The following is an 18,367-nucleotide window of genomic DNA, read 5'->3' on the forward strand; positions in this document are numbered from 1 at the left end:
AAAATATTTTGCCTGGACGTCCCCTCTTGGCTTTTGAATGGATGGACAGTCTTCATTTCTTATTCTTCCTACTGTCATGGCCTCACGTGATGCAGTTTGGTAATTTTCTTGGCTGAGAGACCGCTATCGATGAGCTGGATGATGCATTTTCTCTTTTCTTGGGAACTCTTTATGGCTGCTCCTCGATTCGAACCAGTAACCTTTCGCTTGTGAATCAACGTAATAACACACTGACTATTAGGGAGTGTGAGAACAGGTTGTAATTTGTAGTATACAGAAAGAAAAAAAAATTGAAACACCAGGAGCAAAACAGTAACAATGCAGTGACATGACAAGAATCTGCATAACGAATTATATGCTAAATAGCTGCAAGTCACATTTATGTATGAGATAGCCAAGAAGATTGTCTATAAAATGAAGGAAGTCTCACACCCAAAGCTGTAGAGGACGGTGAGATATTGAGCCTGAAAGTCCAAAGTTCAAAACATTGTTACCCTTTTGCCTGTCACTGTACATACACGCAAACACACACAGACACACATACGCATACACATACACTTATACATACGCACATATACATGATTTAATGTACCTCTATCTTCTATTTGATTTCCTGAAAGATTTATGGTATGGAGTTTACTGCTGACATTGGTATCAAGTGTCTGAGCCATCTTGATGGCAAATTCACTGTAAACAAAATATAGATATTATGAAATAGATATAAAGAAGAAGAAAAAATGTAAAAGCAGAAAATAAAACAAAAAGCTGGTGCAAGGCCCCTAAAAAAAGCAATATTCAATGATAGATTATATAAGATATGAAAAAGAAAGACCCCCGCCGGCGCCACCCCTAGGACTTGAAGCCGAGCGTCGCCAGGAGGAATAAAGTTCATTTCTTCCAGGGGCTCCCAGTGCCGGTTCCAGGCAAGTTTATAATGCTATTAACCTGCAGATTAACTCCATATCTACAGGTTAATAGCATTTTTTTTCCTTTAAATAAATGCTAAAAAGAATGAACATGTATATTACATTCTGTTCCTTATGCCCCTATAGTGCATAAAGAAATTATAGATCTTTATAAGACAACTACTTTAAATTGACACATCACATGGCAATCAGATGTGGGCGAGCTACATGTTGTAAAGTAATTACATTATTAATAATATTCCTTGGGCTCATTTTCCTCTGTAGTTTTCAGTAATGTATAACATTCTTACCATTTTAATCCACAGTTATCCAAAACTAGTTCTTCAATCTTCTTGGACCTTCCTATCACGTATAACATTTGCTCAGAAATCTCCGGTCTCTATATAAAAATAAATAAATAAATACAAGCAAGAATAGGGGCTTATTACAACACACAAACAAGAATAGGGACTTATTGCCCCACAAGCAAGAATAGTTGCATATTGCCACACAAGCAAGAATAGGGGCTTATTGCCACACAAGCAAGAATAGGGACTTATTGCCACACAAGTAACACAAGCAAGAATATGGGCTTTTTGCCACACAAGCAAGAATGGGGGCTTATTGCCCCACAAGCAAGAATAGGGGCTTATTGCCACACAAGCAAGAATAGGGGCTTATTGCCACACAAGCAAGAATAGGGGCTTATTGCCACACAAGCAAGAATAGGGGCTTATTGCCACACAAGCAAGAATAGGGGCTTATTGCCACACAAGCAAGAATAGGGGCCTTTTGCCACACAAGCAAGAATAGGGGCTTATTGCCACACAAGCAAGAATAGGGGCTTATTGCCACACAAGCAAGAATAGGGGCTTATTGCCACACAAGCAAGAATAGGGGCCTTTTGCCACACAAGCAAGAATAGGGGCTTATTGCCACACAAGCAAGAATAGGGGCTTATTGCCACACAAGCAAGAATAGGGGCTTATTGCCACACAAGCAAGAATAGGGGCTTATTGCCACACAAGCAAGAATAGGGGCCTTTTGCCACACAAGCAAGAATAGGGGCTTATTGCCACACAAGCAAGAATAGGGGCTTATTGCCACACAAGCAAGAATAGGGGCTTATTGCCACACAAGCAAGAATAGGGGCTTATTGCCACACAAGCAAGAATAGGGGGATTACTGCCACACAAGCAAAAATAGGGGCTTTAAAGAAGTGCTTACATGAATACATTACAAGAACCAATATCAGTACATAAATACATCACCAGAACCTCCTTCAGTACATAAATACAGTTAGGTCCAGAAATATTTGGACAGTGACACAAGTTTTGTTATTTTAGCTGTTTACAAAAACATGTTCAGAAATACAATTATATATATAATATGGGCTGTAAGTGCACACTCTCAGCTGCAATATGAGAGTTTTCACATCCAAATCAGAGAAAGGGTTTAGGAATCATAGCTCTGTAATGCATAGCCTCCTCTTTTTCAAGGGACCAAAAGTAATTGGACAAGGGACTCTAAGGGCTGCAATTAACTCTGAAGGCGTCTCCCTCGTTAACCTGTAATTAATGAAGTAGTTAAAAGGTCTGGGGTTGATTACAGGTGTGTGGTTTTGCATTTGGAAGCTGTTGCTGTGACCAGACAACATGCGGTCTAAGGAACTCTCAATTGAGGTGAAGCAGAACATCCTGAGGCTGAAAAAAAGAAAAAATCCATCAGAGAGATAGCAGACATGCTTGGAGTAGCAAAATCAACAGTCGGGTACATTCTGAGAAAAAAGGAATTGACTGGTGAGCTTGGGAACTCAAAAAGGCCTGGGCGCCCACGGATGACAACAGTGGTGGATGATCGCCGCATACTTTCTTTGGTGAAGAAGAACCCGTTCACAACATCAACTGAAGTCCAGAACACTCTCAGTGAAGTAGGTGTATCTGTCTCTAAGTCAACAGTAAAGAGAAGACTCCATGAAAGTAAATACAAAGGGTTCACATCTAGATGCAAACCATTCATCAATTCCAAAAATAGACAGGCCAGAGTTAAATTTGCTGAAAAACACCTCATGAAGCCAGCTCAGTTCTGGAAAAGTATTCTATGGACAGATGAGACAAAGATCAACCTGTACCAGAATGATGGGAAGAAAAAAGTTTGGAGATGAAAGGGAACGGCACATGATCCAAGGCACACCACATCCTCTGTAAAACATGGTGGAGGCAACATGATGGCATGGGCATGCATGGCTTTCAATGGCACTGGGTCACTTGTGTTTATTGATGACATAACAGCAGACAAGAGTAGCCGGATGAATTCTGAAGTGTACCGGGATATACTTTCAGCCCAGATTCAGCCAAATGCCGCAAAGTTGATCGGACGGCGCTTCATAGTACAGATGGACAATGACCCCAAGCATACAGCCAAAGCTACCCAGGAGTTCATGAGTGCAAAAAAGTGGTACATTCTGCAATGGCCAAGTCAATCACCAGATCTTAACCCAATTGAGCATGCATTTCACTTGCTCAAATCCAGACTTAAGACAGAAAGACCCACAAACAAGCAAGACCTGAAGGCTGCGGCTGTAAAGGCCTGGCAAAGCATTAAGAAGGAGGAAACCCAGCGTTTGGTGATGTCCATGGGTTCCAGACTTAAGGCAGTGATTGCCTCCAAAGGATTCGCAACAAAATCTTGAAAATAAAAATATTTTGTTTGGGTTTGGTTTATTTGTCCAATTACTTTTGACCTCCTAAAATGTGGAGTGTTTGTAAAGAAATGTGTACAATTCCTACAATTTCTATCAGATATTTTTGTTCAAACCTTCAAATTAAACGTTACAATCTGCACTTGAATTCTGTTGTAGAGGTTTCATATCAAATCCAATGTGGTGGCATGCAGAGCCCAACTCGCGAAAATTGTGTCACTGTCCAAATATTTCTGGACCTAACTGTACATCACCATAACCAACATCAGTACATAAATACATCACCAGAACCACCAACAGTACATTAATACACCACCAGAACCACCATCAGTACATGAATACATCGCAAAGAGCACCATAAGTACATAAATACATCACTAGAACCACCATAAGTACATAAATACATCACCAGAAGCACATTATAAGTATTTGAGGTGGATTTGGGGAGTTTCTGCTCAGTTCCTGCTCCAAAAAATGAGTTTTTGTAGCAGAAACTAATCAAATCCTCCTCATAAAAATACTCAAAACTTAGAGATTAAGTTTTAAGTGACCTCCCCACACTGCTGCATGTCGGAGCCAGAGCTGACAAGTTCTCTTCTGCTCTGCGCGAGTGCTCAGGTTTTTAAATATATTCGCGTCTGAGAGATGCAAATCCATTCGAACATTACTCCCTGAATTCATAAAAGCAGGGAGCTACATCTGCCAGAGTGGGCCGCTAAGGCCTGCAGACCATATGTGGTGCAGGCATGCCTGACATGATAACTATCTCCAAAAAGAGGCACTAGTGAGCTAAACATCCAGCCAAATGCAGCTTCACATTGAAGATGACAAGTGCCCCCCAAAACAACGGTGTGCTGCAAGGGTCATAAATGGATGTACAGAGAAGCATCCAGCAGTTGCAAGATAGCTTTCTTTCCTTCTGGGAGAGAGCTATTAGCATGCCTTGTAATAATGAAACACTGCCACATATTCATACATCATTCGGGCAAGTGTATTCTTCATTTGTGAAGTTTTGTTCTTTTTTAAATTCTTTAATTCAATTTCAAGAGTATTTTCTGCACAAAGATAAATGTAATAACGTAACTAAATAGCAAAAGAATGAACAAAAAGGCACTAGAATGATCCTTTTGTAGTCAGTGTTGCAAAAACATTTTACTTATTGGAAATATTTTTTTTACTATTTTTCAAATAATCACAGTCGAAATTTTTCTAACAATATGGAAATATTTAAAAAAAATAAATAAATAAAAAAAAAAAATAAAAAAAAGCAAATACTTAATAAATAGAAAAAAAAATCATAGCTCAGCACTGACTCATTGGTGCGAATGCAATATGATTTTTTATCGGATTGCACTCGGCGTATTTATACGCAGATGTGAGCGAACCTTAAATCACATCTACATGCAAAAAAGAAGCTCCATGTATTGTCCATATGTTAGTACCCTGGTCAGAATGAGCCCTAATACTGGCACACAGTAGGCACTGCTATATTGTGCCCTCACCATAGTGCTTTTTACATACACACTTTCAAAAAGATAGTAAAATATCACCAGCATTTTACTTACCAAGCGGAAATCTTTGCAATAAAGTTTTGTGAACCATTGGTTGAATGACAATGAAGCTACTGCCAGCGCAACATCACTAAAATTAAAAAACGGAATTTTAAGTCTGTCCGATGGAACGCCATCAAAATTAGTCTTTTCACCATAGTGATAATTATTACCTAATTTTGAATCCACTATTGTTATTAGTCATCTTACAAACATAAAAATGACCCCCAATGTTGGTAGAATCTGTAAATGTTGCTTGTAGCAGTAATTAAACTCTATAGTCCTGCTCTGTGTACGGCTCTGATGAGAGCTGCCACTGGATTGCAGTGACACTCGTTTCAGGGGGTTCTCTGTCCCTCCCTGGCCACTGGGCGATCTGCACAGTGATATCGTTCTCTCTGTTCCCAGTTCAGATCAGTAGAGCTGGCAGCACAGAGCGGTGTGCACTATCATTGCACTCATAGTACCCAGGGCAAGCTGAGACCAGCATTGCCCCCGCAAGTGACGTCACTGGACAGAGTAGCCCTTGTGTCACAAACCACCGGGGGGGTCACTCAGAAATCCCCCGCGCTGGCTACCAGTACGTCACAATCGGGGGGTAACAAGTGGGGGTCACCCCTCCTTTATACCTCCCGACCGACAGACAGAGCACGTGACGCGCTCTCTAGCGCCCCTCTTATAGTCAGGCCAATTATGGAATTGCCCGACAATAAGCAAGGAGGCCGCTATACTACTTATGCCGATTATTGAAGGGTCCCCGGTGAGAGTAAGGTATATATTCCCCCGACCTCCGCGGGCGGAATATATAATATCTTCCTGAATCTCACTGGCCTCCCCACAATAATCCTTGGCACAACTCGCTGCCACCAACCGCTTCACGGTAACTATTAGCCGAACACACAGACGTGGGATTCGAGATCGAGATAACAGAACAGCCCAAGATTAATTATATAATTTAATCAGCTTAAAGCACACTAGAACTACAATATATACAATAGGGAATCTACAGAATATACATATGTCAGAGTACAGTTACAGATAAAGCATGGGTTACAAACAGGTATACAATTACATCAGTTACCTTGTGTGTCTGGCCACAGGGGGGCGCTGTAGACCAGGTTTCCAGGAACTCCCACAGATGTTTCCTACACGTGCCCCCAGCGAGAAGAACCTTGGAAAATGGCCGAAGCAGGGTTATCAACCTGGGCAAATCCAGGTCCCCTCCTACCTTAGTGACCTCACGGGGAAGCACTGCCACTCCCCCTGCATGGATCAGAATTATCCAGAAAAGGGGATTTTGGCCATAACTGTGCCTGGGAGCGTCGTAGACGGACGCCAATGCTCTCATTGTGACAGTTATGAATTTAGCTGCAGAACGAGGGGACTCATGACCTGTCTACGAGTTCCCATATGGCTGATATCACGTTTGGTGTGTTTCCCAATGTCCTACTTCCATAAAAAGGGTGTGCCAGCATCGTCCACATGCGGAGACACCATTGTTATGGTTGCCATATTTATCGGAGATATGGCTTGCGAGATATGAACCATTTTTTACTGGAGTCGTTCTGTCTGGCTATTTCCATAGCCTTGCTAACTAGCTAGCAGCTCCTACTACAGGGTGACGGCAGGGAGTCATCCTGTATCCATTGTCCTAAAGCCACCTAATTTCCATATCACAGGACATGGCCATGGATTTGTTGCTAAACCAGTTGTGTGAAGGGAAGGGGGTAGTGACACCAGGAGAGGGCTTCCTGACATGACTTGAATGTCATGATTTATCGTCATATCTCCGGATTTACCTCACACCTCCCCCCTTTTGAGGGCGCTAGGGGGCAGCACACTCCGGTGTTCCCCCGTGCGCCCGTCCGCGACCTCTCCTTGTCGGGACAGCCCGTCTGCGTTACCGTGGTCACGGCCCCTTTTGTGGCGAATGGTGAAGTTGTATTGCTGGAGCGCAAGGCTCCATTGCAACAATCGCCCATTCGTCCCAGAGACGGTGTGCAACCAGCTGAGGGGATTGTGGTCCGTCTCCACGATGAAGTGGCGCCCGTATAGATAGGGTTGCAGACGCTGCAGGGCCCACACTATGGCCAGGCACTCCTTCTCCATTGTAGAATAGGCCACTTCCCTTGGTAACAGCTTCCTGCTCAGGTACAAGACTGGGTGCTCTTGGCTCGCAGAGTCCACCTGGCTGAGCACCGCACCGAGGCCGAAGTCACTGGCGTCGGTCTGTACTACAAACGGCCGCGTGAAGTCGGCTGCCTGTAGCACGGGCGGGCTGGACAGGGCGTCCTTTAGGGCCCGGAAGGCTGTCTCGCAGTCCACTGTCCAATCGACTGCAGAGGGCAGCTTCTTCTTGGTGAGGTCCGTCAAGGGCTTTGCCAGGCTACTATAGCATGGAACAAACCTCCTATAGTACCCAGCGGTCCCCAAGAAGGACATCACCTGCTTCTTGGTCCTGGGGGTGGGCCAGGATGCGATGGCCTCCACTTTCTCAGGCTCGGGCTTCAGCGTTCCCCCACCTACCCGGTGACCGAGGTACTGGACCTCGCTCATGGCCAGCTGACACTTTCCCGGCTTGATGGTCAAACCTGCCCGGTGGATCCGCCTGAGCACCTGTGCTAGATGCTCTAGGTGGTCCTCCCAGGTGGGACTGAAGACGGCAATGTCATCCAGGTACGCGGCCGCGTACCCTTCAAGTCCCTTGAGCAGGGTGTTGACCATCCGCTGGAAAGTGGCAGGGGCATTCCTCATCCCGAATGGCATCACCGTGGACTCGTACAGTCCAAATGGGGTAATAAAGGCAGAGCGTTCCCTGGCCTTGGGAGTCAGGGGGATCTGCCAATATCCCCGGCTCAGATCCATGATGGTCAGGTACTGAGCCCCGGCCAACTGATCGAGCAGGTCATCGATGCGTGGCATTGGGTACGCATCGGCGACCGTGACAGCATTGAGCCCCCTGTAGTCCACGCAGAACCGAGTGGTTCGGTCCTTCTTAGGGACGAGGACTACAGGCGAGGCCCAAGCGCTGTTGGATGCCTGGATCACCCCCAGCTTCAGCATCTCGTCAATCTCCTGGCGCATGTGTTGCTGCACTTCCAGGGAGACCCGATATGCTGAACGCCGGATCGGGGGATGATCCCCAGTGTCCACGTGATGGACAGCCAAGTCAGTCCTTCCGGGCTGGTTGGTAAACAACCCCCGGAAGGGGAGGAGGGTGGCCCACAGCTGGGACCGTTGGTCCTCCAAGAGCTGGTGGCCAACCTCCACATCCTCAATGGATCCGCCTGCCCTAACCTGGGCTAGCATATCCAAGAGGGTTTCCGCTTCTCCCTCCTCGGGCAGGTTGCACACGGGGAGCGCACATGCCTCCCGCTCATGATGTGCCTTCATCATGTTCACATGGAAGGGCCTCCGCCTTCCACGGGCAGGGTCCAGGGTGACCAGGTACGTTACAGGGTTGAGCTGCTGGTACACGAGGTATGGGCCTTCCCAGGCTGCCTGAAGCTTGTCCTGTGGTACGGGGACCAGTACCCACACCTTTTGACCCACTTGGTAGGTCCTCTCACAAGCGTTCTGGTCGTACCAACGCTTCTGATCGGCCTGGGCTTGAGCCATATTGTCGTGTACCAGTTGCGTCAAGGCCTGCATTTTGTTCCGGAAGCGCATGACATACTCGATAACCGACACTCCAGGGGTGGCCAAATCCCCTTCCCAAGCCTCTTTCACCAGAGCCAGGGGGCCCCGCACACGTCGCCCGTACAGGAGCTCAAACGGTGAGAATCCTGTTGAGGCCTGTGGAACCTCCCGGTAAGCAAATAACAGGTGTGGGAGATACCGCTCCCAGTCACGCCCATGGGAGTCGACCAACATCTTAAGCATCTGCTTCAAGGTGCCATTGAACCGCTCGCACAGGCCATTAGTCTGTGGATGGTACGGGCTGGCCACCAGATGTCGCACCTGGACTTGCTTACAGAGGGTCTCCATCAGCTGGGACATGAATTGGGTCCCCCGGTCGGTGAGCATTTCCTGGGGAAAACCCACTCGGGAGAAAATCTCCAGCAATGCGGTGGCCACCTTGTCAGCCCGAATGGACGACAAGGCCACTGCTTCTGGGTACCGGGTGGCATAGTCCACTACCGTCAGTATGAAGCGTTTCCCGGAGCTGCTGGGGATGGCCAGCGGGCCGACCAGATCCACAGCCACCCTCCTGAAAGGCTCATCGATGATTGGCAGAGATACCAGTGGGGCTTTGGGGCGTGGCCCCGCCTTCCCCACTCTCTGACAGGTTTCACACGAACGGCAGTAGGCAGCCACATCGGCCCCCATTTTTGGCCAGTAGAAATGCTGGTTTAACCTGGCCTTGGTCTTAGCGATCCCTAGGTGTCCGGCCATCGGAATCTCATGTGCGATCCGCAACAACTCCGTCCGGAACGGATAGGGTACCACCAACTGTCGGTCCCTGGGCCACGCCTCCGGTGAACCCTGCTGGACCGTGGCCCGGTACAGCCGTCCTTGGTCCCAGACCACTCGCTCCGGGTCCGAGTCCGAGGGAGGCTGTGCCGCCTGCTCCTTTAGAGCTTTCAGGCTGTCGTCAGCTTCTAACGCTGCCTGAAACTCCTGACTAGATGTGGCCAGAATCGACGAGACTGTCACATCTTCAGTCAGTACCCCGGGACCTGTGTCCTGGCCTCCACCTGACTCGGCTGCCACTTGGTCAGAAGGGGAAGAGCTATCGGACCTCCGGGAGGCCCCTTGGCTTCCAGCACTCCCACTGCGGGTGACAGCGGCCACAGCCGCTGCGACCGTGGGTCGTGCCTGCTCCTCCTCCATTCCTGACCAAGTCGCCGGTTCAGGCAGACCTACCTGGCTTCCTGACACCCCGGTTGTGGGGGAACCCTGCACCGAGATCTTACCTGGGAGCACTTCCGCTCCTGGACCGGCCCCAATCTCACCTGCCTGTTCCCCTCCTGCAGCAACAGAACCCCGGTGTGAAATCTCTGGGGACCCCACATTTGCTGTGGTAGCCCCCACCCCACACACTGGTCCTCCCCCTGCAGCACCCTGCTCTCTGCTTATCCCTGCAGAGGGCAGCAGATCCCAGCTCACAGGCTGGTTACTTGTAGAGGCATTGTCACACCTTTCTCTGACCCCCTCCCCTGTCACAGCTGCAGCTGCGTGTGTGTCTATGGTGTCTGTGCAAGCAGAAATATCAGAGTTCACTCCCTCCTCCCTTACATCATTCATAGATAACACATTAACATTGTCCGGAGGCACGTCAGCACTGGCTGAAGGTTCAGCCTTTGGGGCGGGGCCAAACTGGGAGGTTATTTGCCCCAAATCTGTCCCAAGTAGCACGTTTGCAGGGATCCGATCAGTTACCCCCACCTCCCTCACCCCTCGCCCTGCGCCCCAGTCCACATAAATGTCAGCAACAGGCAGCGCCGGGTCAATGCCTCCAATCCCGGAGACAGCGAGGGTTTTTCCAGGGATCAAGTCTTGGGGGGACACCATCTCAGGCCGCACCAGAGTCACCTCCGAGGCGCTGTCTCGCAGTCCTATGGTCACAGACTGGCCGACGGTGACAGGTTGGAAGCTGTCCAGGGACCTACCACCACCCCCACCCACACAATACACCTTGGGCGGCCCTTGGGACGGGGACGGAGCCGGGGCCTTGGGACGCTGAGGGCACATGGCCTTGAAGTGTCCAGGTAGGTTGCACTGGTGGCACCGTCTTGGCTCTGCCACGGGCCTGGAGAGGGGAGTTGAGGGGGACACCCCCTGCAGTCTAGGGGCAGGTGGGGCAGTCGCAGAGTTCATCTTACCCCCTCTCCAGGTGCTGCTGGTGGCTGCTCTCCTGGCTTCAGGAGCCCGATTGTTGGTGTAGTCATCTGCCAGGGCAGCTGTAGCCGTGGATCCCTTTGGCTTCTGGTCTCGGATGAACTGGCGGAGATCCTCAGGGCAGTTCCACAAGAGTTGCTCCGTGATGAACAAGTCCAGGATCTCCGGTCCGGTGGAAAGCTGCAGGCCTTGGGTCCAGTGGTCGGCAGCTCGGGCAAGTGCCCGCCGGTGGTCAGCCCAGGAGTCCTTTGGTCCCTTCTGTAGGCTCCGGAACTTCTTGCGGTAGGACTCCGGGGTGAGGTTGTACTGTTGGATCAGGGCCCGCTTGATGGTGTCGTAGCCCTGATCTGCCTCAGCAGGCAAGTCCCCAAGGATATCCAGGGCCTTACCCCTTAAACGGGGGGTCAGGTATTTGGCCCACTGGTCCTTGTTCAGATGGTGCTGCAAGCAAGTCCGCTCAAAAGCAGTCAAGAAAGAGTCCAAGTCTCCATCCTTCTCCAGCACTGGGAAGTCCTCAACACGGACCTTTGGAAGTTTGGTGTCTTGAAGGTCACGTGTGGCTGATGAGGGCCGGAGCTGAGCTAGCTGCAGCTGGTAGTCACGCTCTGCCTGGCGCTCTTCACGCGCTGCCTGCCGCTCTGCCCTGCGCTCTGCCATGAGTATCTCGTAGGTATCCCGGTCTCCAGCCTGGAGAAGGGCCATAGCCATTTGAAGAAGGCTATCCGAGCCTCCCAGGCTCGGTGGAATGGCACGTGGTGATCTGCGGCCCGCTGCGGAGCCTGGTGCTTCACTGTCCATTGCAGAGCGGAGGGCTGGCATCTGGCTCGTTGAGGAACCTTGGGCGAGCTCCTCCTCATCTTGTCCAGCAGTGCAAGGTTGTGCGATGTTCTCTGCAGAGCTGTTCTCTGGCGTCGGGCTCCTGGAGGACTCGTGGACAACCTCCTCATTGCTGTCCACAGCACCGTCCTCCCTCTCTTCGGCTCCTGCCTTAGCATTGGCCAGTTGCATAGCTCTGCTCCTGGTGCCATCAGCCATTCTTGCAGACTTTTGGTCACTGACACAGAACTGACACCTGATGCCTCCACACACCTTACAGTATCTGCACTCTGACACTCTAGTGTTGAGCTAGTCTGAAGACCCCAGCAGCCACAGCTGCTGCAGGCAGTCTTTAGTGTCTGGGAGTATGGGTCTCACACTCACACACACTATTATCTCGATCCCACCGCTATGCCACCAATATGTCACAAACCACCGGGGGGGTCACTCAGAAATCCCCCGCGCTGGCTACCAGTACGTCACAATCGGGGGGTAACAAGTGGGGGTCACCCCTCCTTTATACCTCCCGACCGACAGACAGAGCACGTGACGCGCTCTCTAGCGCCCCTCTTATAGTCAGGCCAATTATGGAATTGCCCGACAATAAGCAAGGAGGCCGCTATACTACTTATGCCGATTATTGAAGGGTCCCCGGTGAGAGTAAGGTATATATTCCCCCGACCTCCGCGGGCGGAATATATAATATCTTCCTGAATCTCACTGGCCTCCCCACAATAATCCTTGGCACAACTCGCTGCCACCAACCGCTTCACGGTAACTATTAGCCGAACACACAGACGTGGGATTCGAGATCGAGATAACAGAACAGCCCAAGATTAATTATATAATTTAATCAGCTTAAAGCACACTAGAACTACAATATATACAATAGGGAATCTACAGAATATACATATGTCAGAGTACAGTTACAGATAAAGCATGGGTTACAAACAGGTATACAATTACATCAGTTACCTTGTGTGTCTGGCCACAGGGGGGCGCTGTAGACCAGGTTTCCAGGAACTCCCACAGATGTTTCCTACACGTGCCCCCAGCGAGAAGAACCTTGGAAAATGGCCGAAGCAGGGTTATCAACCTGGGCAAATCCAGGTCCCCTCCTACCTTAGTGACCTCACGGGGAAGCACTGCCACTCCCCCTGCATGGATCAGAATTATCCAGAAAAGGGGATTTTGGCCATAACTGTGCCTGGGAGCGTCGTAGACGGACGCCAATGCTCTCATTGTGACAGTTATGAATTTAGCTGCAGAACGAGGGGACTCATGACCTGTCTACGAGTTCCCATATGGCTGATATCACGTTTGGTGTGTTTCCCAATGTCCTACTTCCATAAAAAGGGTGTGCCAGCATCGTCCACATGCGGAGACACCATTGTTATGGTTGCCATATTTATCGGAGATATGGCTTGCGAGATATGAACCATTTTTTACTGGAGTCGTTCTGTCTGGCTATTTCCATAGCCTTGCTAACTAGCTAGCAGCTCCTACTACAGGGTGACGGCAGGGAGTCATCCTGTATCCATTGTCCTAAAGCCACCTAATTTCCATATCACAGGACATGGCCATGGATTTGTTGCTAAACCAGTTGTGTGAAGGGAAGGGGGTAGTGACACCAGGAGAGGGCTTCCTGACATGACTTGAATGTCATGATTTATCGTCATATCTCCGGATTTACCTCACACCTTGAAACAAGCATCACTGATGATGCTTCGTTTCAGGGCGGATGCAGAGACTGTGGCAGTTATCGCCGCCTCAGCCCTCTGCTCTGATGATGCTTCATTTCAGGGAGAAGACATAGGCTGTGACAGTGATTGCAACCTTAGCCCCCTGCTCTGATGACGCTTCATTTCAGGGAGAAAGCATAGGCTGTGACAGTGATTGCAACCTCAGCCCCCTGCTCTGATAACGCTTCATTTTAGGGAGAAGGCATTGGCAGTGACAGTGATCACAGCCTCTGCCCCCTGCTCTGATGACACTTCATTTCAAGGTGAAGGAATAGGCTGTGTCAGTGATTGCAGCCTCAGCCCACTGCTCTGATGACGCTTCATTTCAGGGGGAAGGCATAGGCTGTGACAGTGATTGCAGCCTCAGCCCACTGCTCTGATGACACTTCATTTCAGGGGGAAGGCATAGGATGTGACAATGATTGCAGCCTCAGCCCCCAGCTATGATGATGCTTTGTTTCAATACTAGGATCCTCAAACAAAGCGTCATGAGACAGGAAGTAAAAAAAAAATTAATAGTAGTTAGATTGTGTAGTCAGGGAAGGGTAGGAACAGCCATGTTAGAAACTGGTTTAGATTGGGGCAATAAGTAGATAAGGATTTATATTTTATTTTTTTAAGCTTTTGAGCCACCCTTTTAATATGTAATTTACATGGCACAGTTAATATTGTAAAAACAAAAAAATGCAAGAATTCTTGATTTTTGCTCATCTCACAAAAAAAACAATAGCGCTCTAAATAAGTGCCCCAAATAATGGCATTAGAAAAAAAATGTCATCTTGCAAAAAAAATCCTCGTATGGCTATAGTGATGGAAGAGTAAAAAAGGCTCTGCATGAGTGGAGATGAAGAAGTAAACAAAAATAACAAAATAGTTGCATCATAAAAGGGGCAAAACTGGTGGCAGAGGTATCGTAAGTGGTCGGATATGTCATATTTAATAAACCAGTGGTCAGAAGTAAAAGAAATCAGCTTTACAGATTCTAAACATTTTGTAAATATTACATTTCTTATTCTTACCTGGGATCCAAGTGCATGAAATCTGATATTCTGAACTCTCGAGACTCCTGGCTGTCATATATGTGGTCTATGTCCTAGAAAACGTCAATATACACACGACTGTCAGCAAGAAAAGCATCTCTTAAATTTGTAAGCCAAAACCAGGAGTCTGGTTTCCTCCAGCTATAACAATTGGCTGCTGAGGATGGAGCTACTCTCCCCCACTTGCTAGCTAGCGAAGGCACAGGTCTTTCTGCAGGACGCCACACGTCTTCCTCTTCTTGATTTTAGCTTTGTCTGCCTGTACCTGACCTCTACAATTTTCTACTATAACAAATTGCTGGTGGTACACCAAGGCTATAACATATATCACATATTATAGCATGTAATATAACATGAATTAATGATCCAATAATTAATCCTTTAGCGCAAATGAACGCATCACTAAGTCTGCTTTGGTGCACATATATGTGGAGACAATAGGATAAAGAGTTGCACACAAGTCGCAATGTATATGGGAATGATGAAAAGCAAAACTGCTATGGGAATACTAGACAAATATACATATATATATACATATAATATGAAAAATACAATGAACTATCTGAAAAAGTGAAAAAACATGAAAATGGTATCTGCATAACTGCTATGAATAATAGGAATGAGAGATGTTTAGCCATTGTATTGATCAATGCAAAAGAGCCCCAAAACCAACGCCAAGGTAATCTCTATTTTTGGGGTCGCTAGCCTATATGTAACCTCACCTGCAGTTAAAAAACTAGAGATTACCTTGGAGTTGGTTTTGGGGCTCTTTTGAATTGATCAATACAATGGCTAAACATCTCTTATATTCCTATTATTCATAGCAGTTATGCATATTCCATTTTTCATGTTTTTTCACTTTTTCAGATAGTTCATTATATTTTTCAGTCTAGTATTCCCATAGCAGCTCTGCTTTTCATTATTTCCATATACATTTTGACTTGTGTGCAACTCTTTATGCTATTGTATAGTTATGTTTTTTGAGTCTTGCACCATGTTCACACCATTGGTGTTCCAGGCATACATTCTTTAGTTAGTATACACTTTTTGTCTGAGAACCCTGCCCCACCCACAGCCATTTGTTTCACTTCACATATATAGCTTGGTCCTTTGCTTCCCATACAGAGCAAGATTTTTTTAACTGCAGGTGAGGTTACATATAGGCTAGGGACCCCAAGACTAGAGATTACCTTGGCGTTGGTTTTGGGGCTCTTTTGCATTGATCAATACAATGTCTAAACATCTCTTATATTCCTATTATTCATAGCAGTTATGCATATTCCATTTTTCATGTTTTTTCACTTTTTCAGATAGTTCATTGTATTTTTCAGTCTAGTATTCCCATAGCAGTTTTGCTTTTGATCATTCCCATATACATTGTGACTTTTGTGCAACTCTTTATCCTATTGTATAGTTATGTTTTTTGAGTCTTGCACCATGTTCACACCATTGGTGTTCCAGACATATGTGTGGAGAGGCTCAGAAGCTGAGCCCACGTCACAAGAGGCAGATGCCTGCTGTGTTACACAGCCAGCATGTATCTCTAACAGCAGCAGCCATAAGTTGCTCTTATCTCTGCTGTTTAACCATTAATAAATTGTTCTTGATGTGACACGATTGTTGGGTATCGATACGTTACGGTGACTGTTGGGTGCCTGCTAAAGTAAGGATGGGCCTCATAGAAAACCATCATTTACATTATATACTGTAATACAGTGATATTGCAGTATATTGAAGAATTTATCAAAGGATCAAAAGCCTATCGTAAGAATCAATGTTATAAGCCTGAAAAAACACTTTAAACTCCTAAAAATTATAGTATTAGGACAAAAATAAAAACTTACCCACTGTATTTCTTCTAGAAAAAGAAATCCATTGTAATCACATAACGCTGCATAGGTTTCAGAAAAGCCTCCTACAACAAAAAACAAAAACATAGTGGGTAGTAATTCTCAGGAAATTACTTACAGGGTGCTCTGTACTCGTAACTAGCGATGAGCGGGCACTACCATGCTCGGGTGCTCTGTACTCGTAACTAATGATGCGCGGGCACTACCATGCTCGGGTGCTCAGTACTCGTAACTAGTGATGCGCGGGCACTACCATGCTCGGGTACTCTGTACTCATAACTAGTGATGAGAGGGCACTACCATGCTCGGGTACTCTGTACTCATAACTAGTGATGAGAGGGCACTACCATGCTCGGGTGCTCTGTACTCGTAATTAGTGATGAGAGGGTACTACCATGCTTGGGTGCTCTGTACTCGTAACTAGTGATGAGTGAGCACTACCATGCTCGGGTGCTCAGTACTGGTAACTAGTGATGAGAGGGCACTACCATGCTCGGGTACTCTGTACTCATAACTAGTGATGAGAGGGCACTACCATGCTCGGGTGCTCTGTACTCGTAATTAGTGATGAGAGGGTACTACCATGCTTGGGTGCTCTGTACTCGTAACTAGTGATGAGTGAGCACTACCATGCTCGGGTGCTCAGTACTCGTAACTAGTGATGAGCGGGCACTACCATGCTCGGGTGCTCTGTACTCGTAACTAGTGATGAGTGAGCACTACCATACTCGGGTGCTCTGTACTCGTAACTAGTGATGAGAGGGCACTACCATGCTCGGGTGCTCAGTACTCGTAACTAGTGATGAGAGGGCACTACCATGCTCGGGTACTCTGTACTCGTAACAAGTAATGAGAGGGCACTACCATACTTGGGTGCTCTGTTCTCGTAACTAGTGATGAGAGGGCACTACCATGCTCAGGTGCTCAGTACTCGTAACTAGTGATGAGTGGGCACTACCATGCTCGGGTGCTCGGTACTCGTAACTAGTGATGAGTGGGCACTACCATGCTCGGGTGCTCAGTACTCGTAACTAGTGATGAGTGGGCACTACCATGCTCGGGTGCTCAGTACTCGTAACTAGTGATGAGCGGACACTACCATGCTCGGGTGCTCAGTACTCGTAACTAGTGATGAGTGGGCACTACCATGCTCGGGTGCTCTGTACTCGTAACTAGTGATGAGCGGGCACTACCATGCTCGGGTGCTCAGTACTCGTAACTAGTGATGAGCGGGCACTACCATGCTCAGGTGCTCAGTACTCGTAACTAGTGATGAGTGGGCACTACCATGCTCGGGTGCTCGATATTCGTAACTAGTGATGAGCGGGCACTACCATGCTCGGGTGCTCAGTACTCGTAACTAGTGATGAGCGGGCACTACCATGCTCAGGTGCTCTGTACTCGTAACTAGTGATGAGCGGGCACTACCATGCTCAGTACTGGTAACTAGTGATGAGCGGGCACTACCATGCTCGGGTGCTCTGTACTCGTAACTAGTGATGAGCGGGCACTACCATGCTCAGGTGCTCTGTACTCGTAACTAGTGATGAGCGGGCACTACCATGCTCGGGTGCTCTGTACTCGTAACTAGTGATGAGCGGGCACTACCATGCTCAGGTGCTCTGTACTGGTAACTAGTGATGAGCGGGCACTACCATGCTTGGGTGCTCTGTACTCGTAACTAGTGATGAGCGGGCACTACCATGCTTGGGTGCTCTGTACTCGTAACTAGTGATGAGCGGGCACTACCATGCTCGGGTGTTCGGTACTCGTAACTAGCGAAGAGTTTTCAGCAGTCTTATTATCATCGGTGACTGCAGCTCTCATGTGACCTAAACACTGTCATGAGATTGCCGGGAATAGGTACAGAGCGCAGGGAGAAGATGACCGACAGGTATGATTTTCACTTAGCGACTAAACGG

At 47.8% G+C, this 18,367-nt stretch overlaps 1 protein-coding gene across 1 annotated transcript in view; it reads right to left on the reverse strand.

Annotated features, from left to right (window-relative positions):
- The window catches only part of LOC142254501 (capping protein, Arp2/3 and myosin-I linker protein 3-like), a 116,373-nt gene that overhangs the window by 68,209 nt on the left and 29,797 nt on the right, over positions 1-18,367 (reverse strand). The window contains exons 7-11 of the mRNA XM_075325590.1: positions 16,440-16,510; positions 14,575-14,648; positions 5,172-5,247; positions 1,217-1,305; positions 593-687 (exon numbers count right to left, since the gene is read on the reverse strand). Of these exons, the coding sequence (XP_075181705.1) occupies positions 593-687; positions 1,217-1,305; positions 5,172-5,247; positions 14,575-14,648; positions 16,440-16,510 (405 nt within the window). The remainder of the gene's footprint in view (positions 1-592; positions 688-1,216; positions 1,306-5,171; positions 5,248-14,574; positions 14,649-16,439; positions 16,511-18,367) is intronic.

This window comes from Anomaloglossus baeobatrachus, chromosome 10 (assembly GCF_048569485.1).
Source record: "Anomaloglossus baeobatrachus isolate aAnoBae1 chromosome 10, aAnoBae1.hap1, whole genome shotgun sequence".
Lineage (NCBI taxonomy): Eukaryota > Metazoa > Chordata > Amphibia > Anura > Aromobatidae > Anomaloglossus > Anomaloglossus baeobatrachus.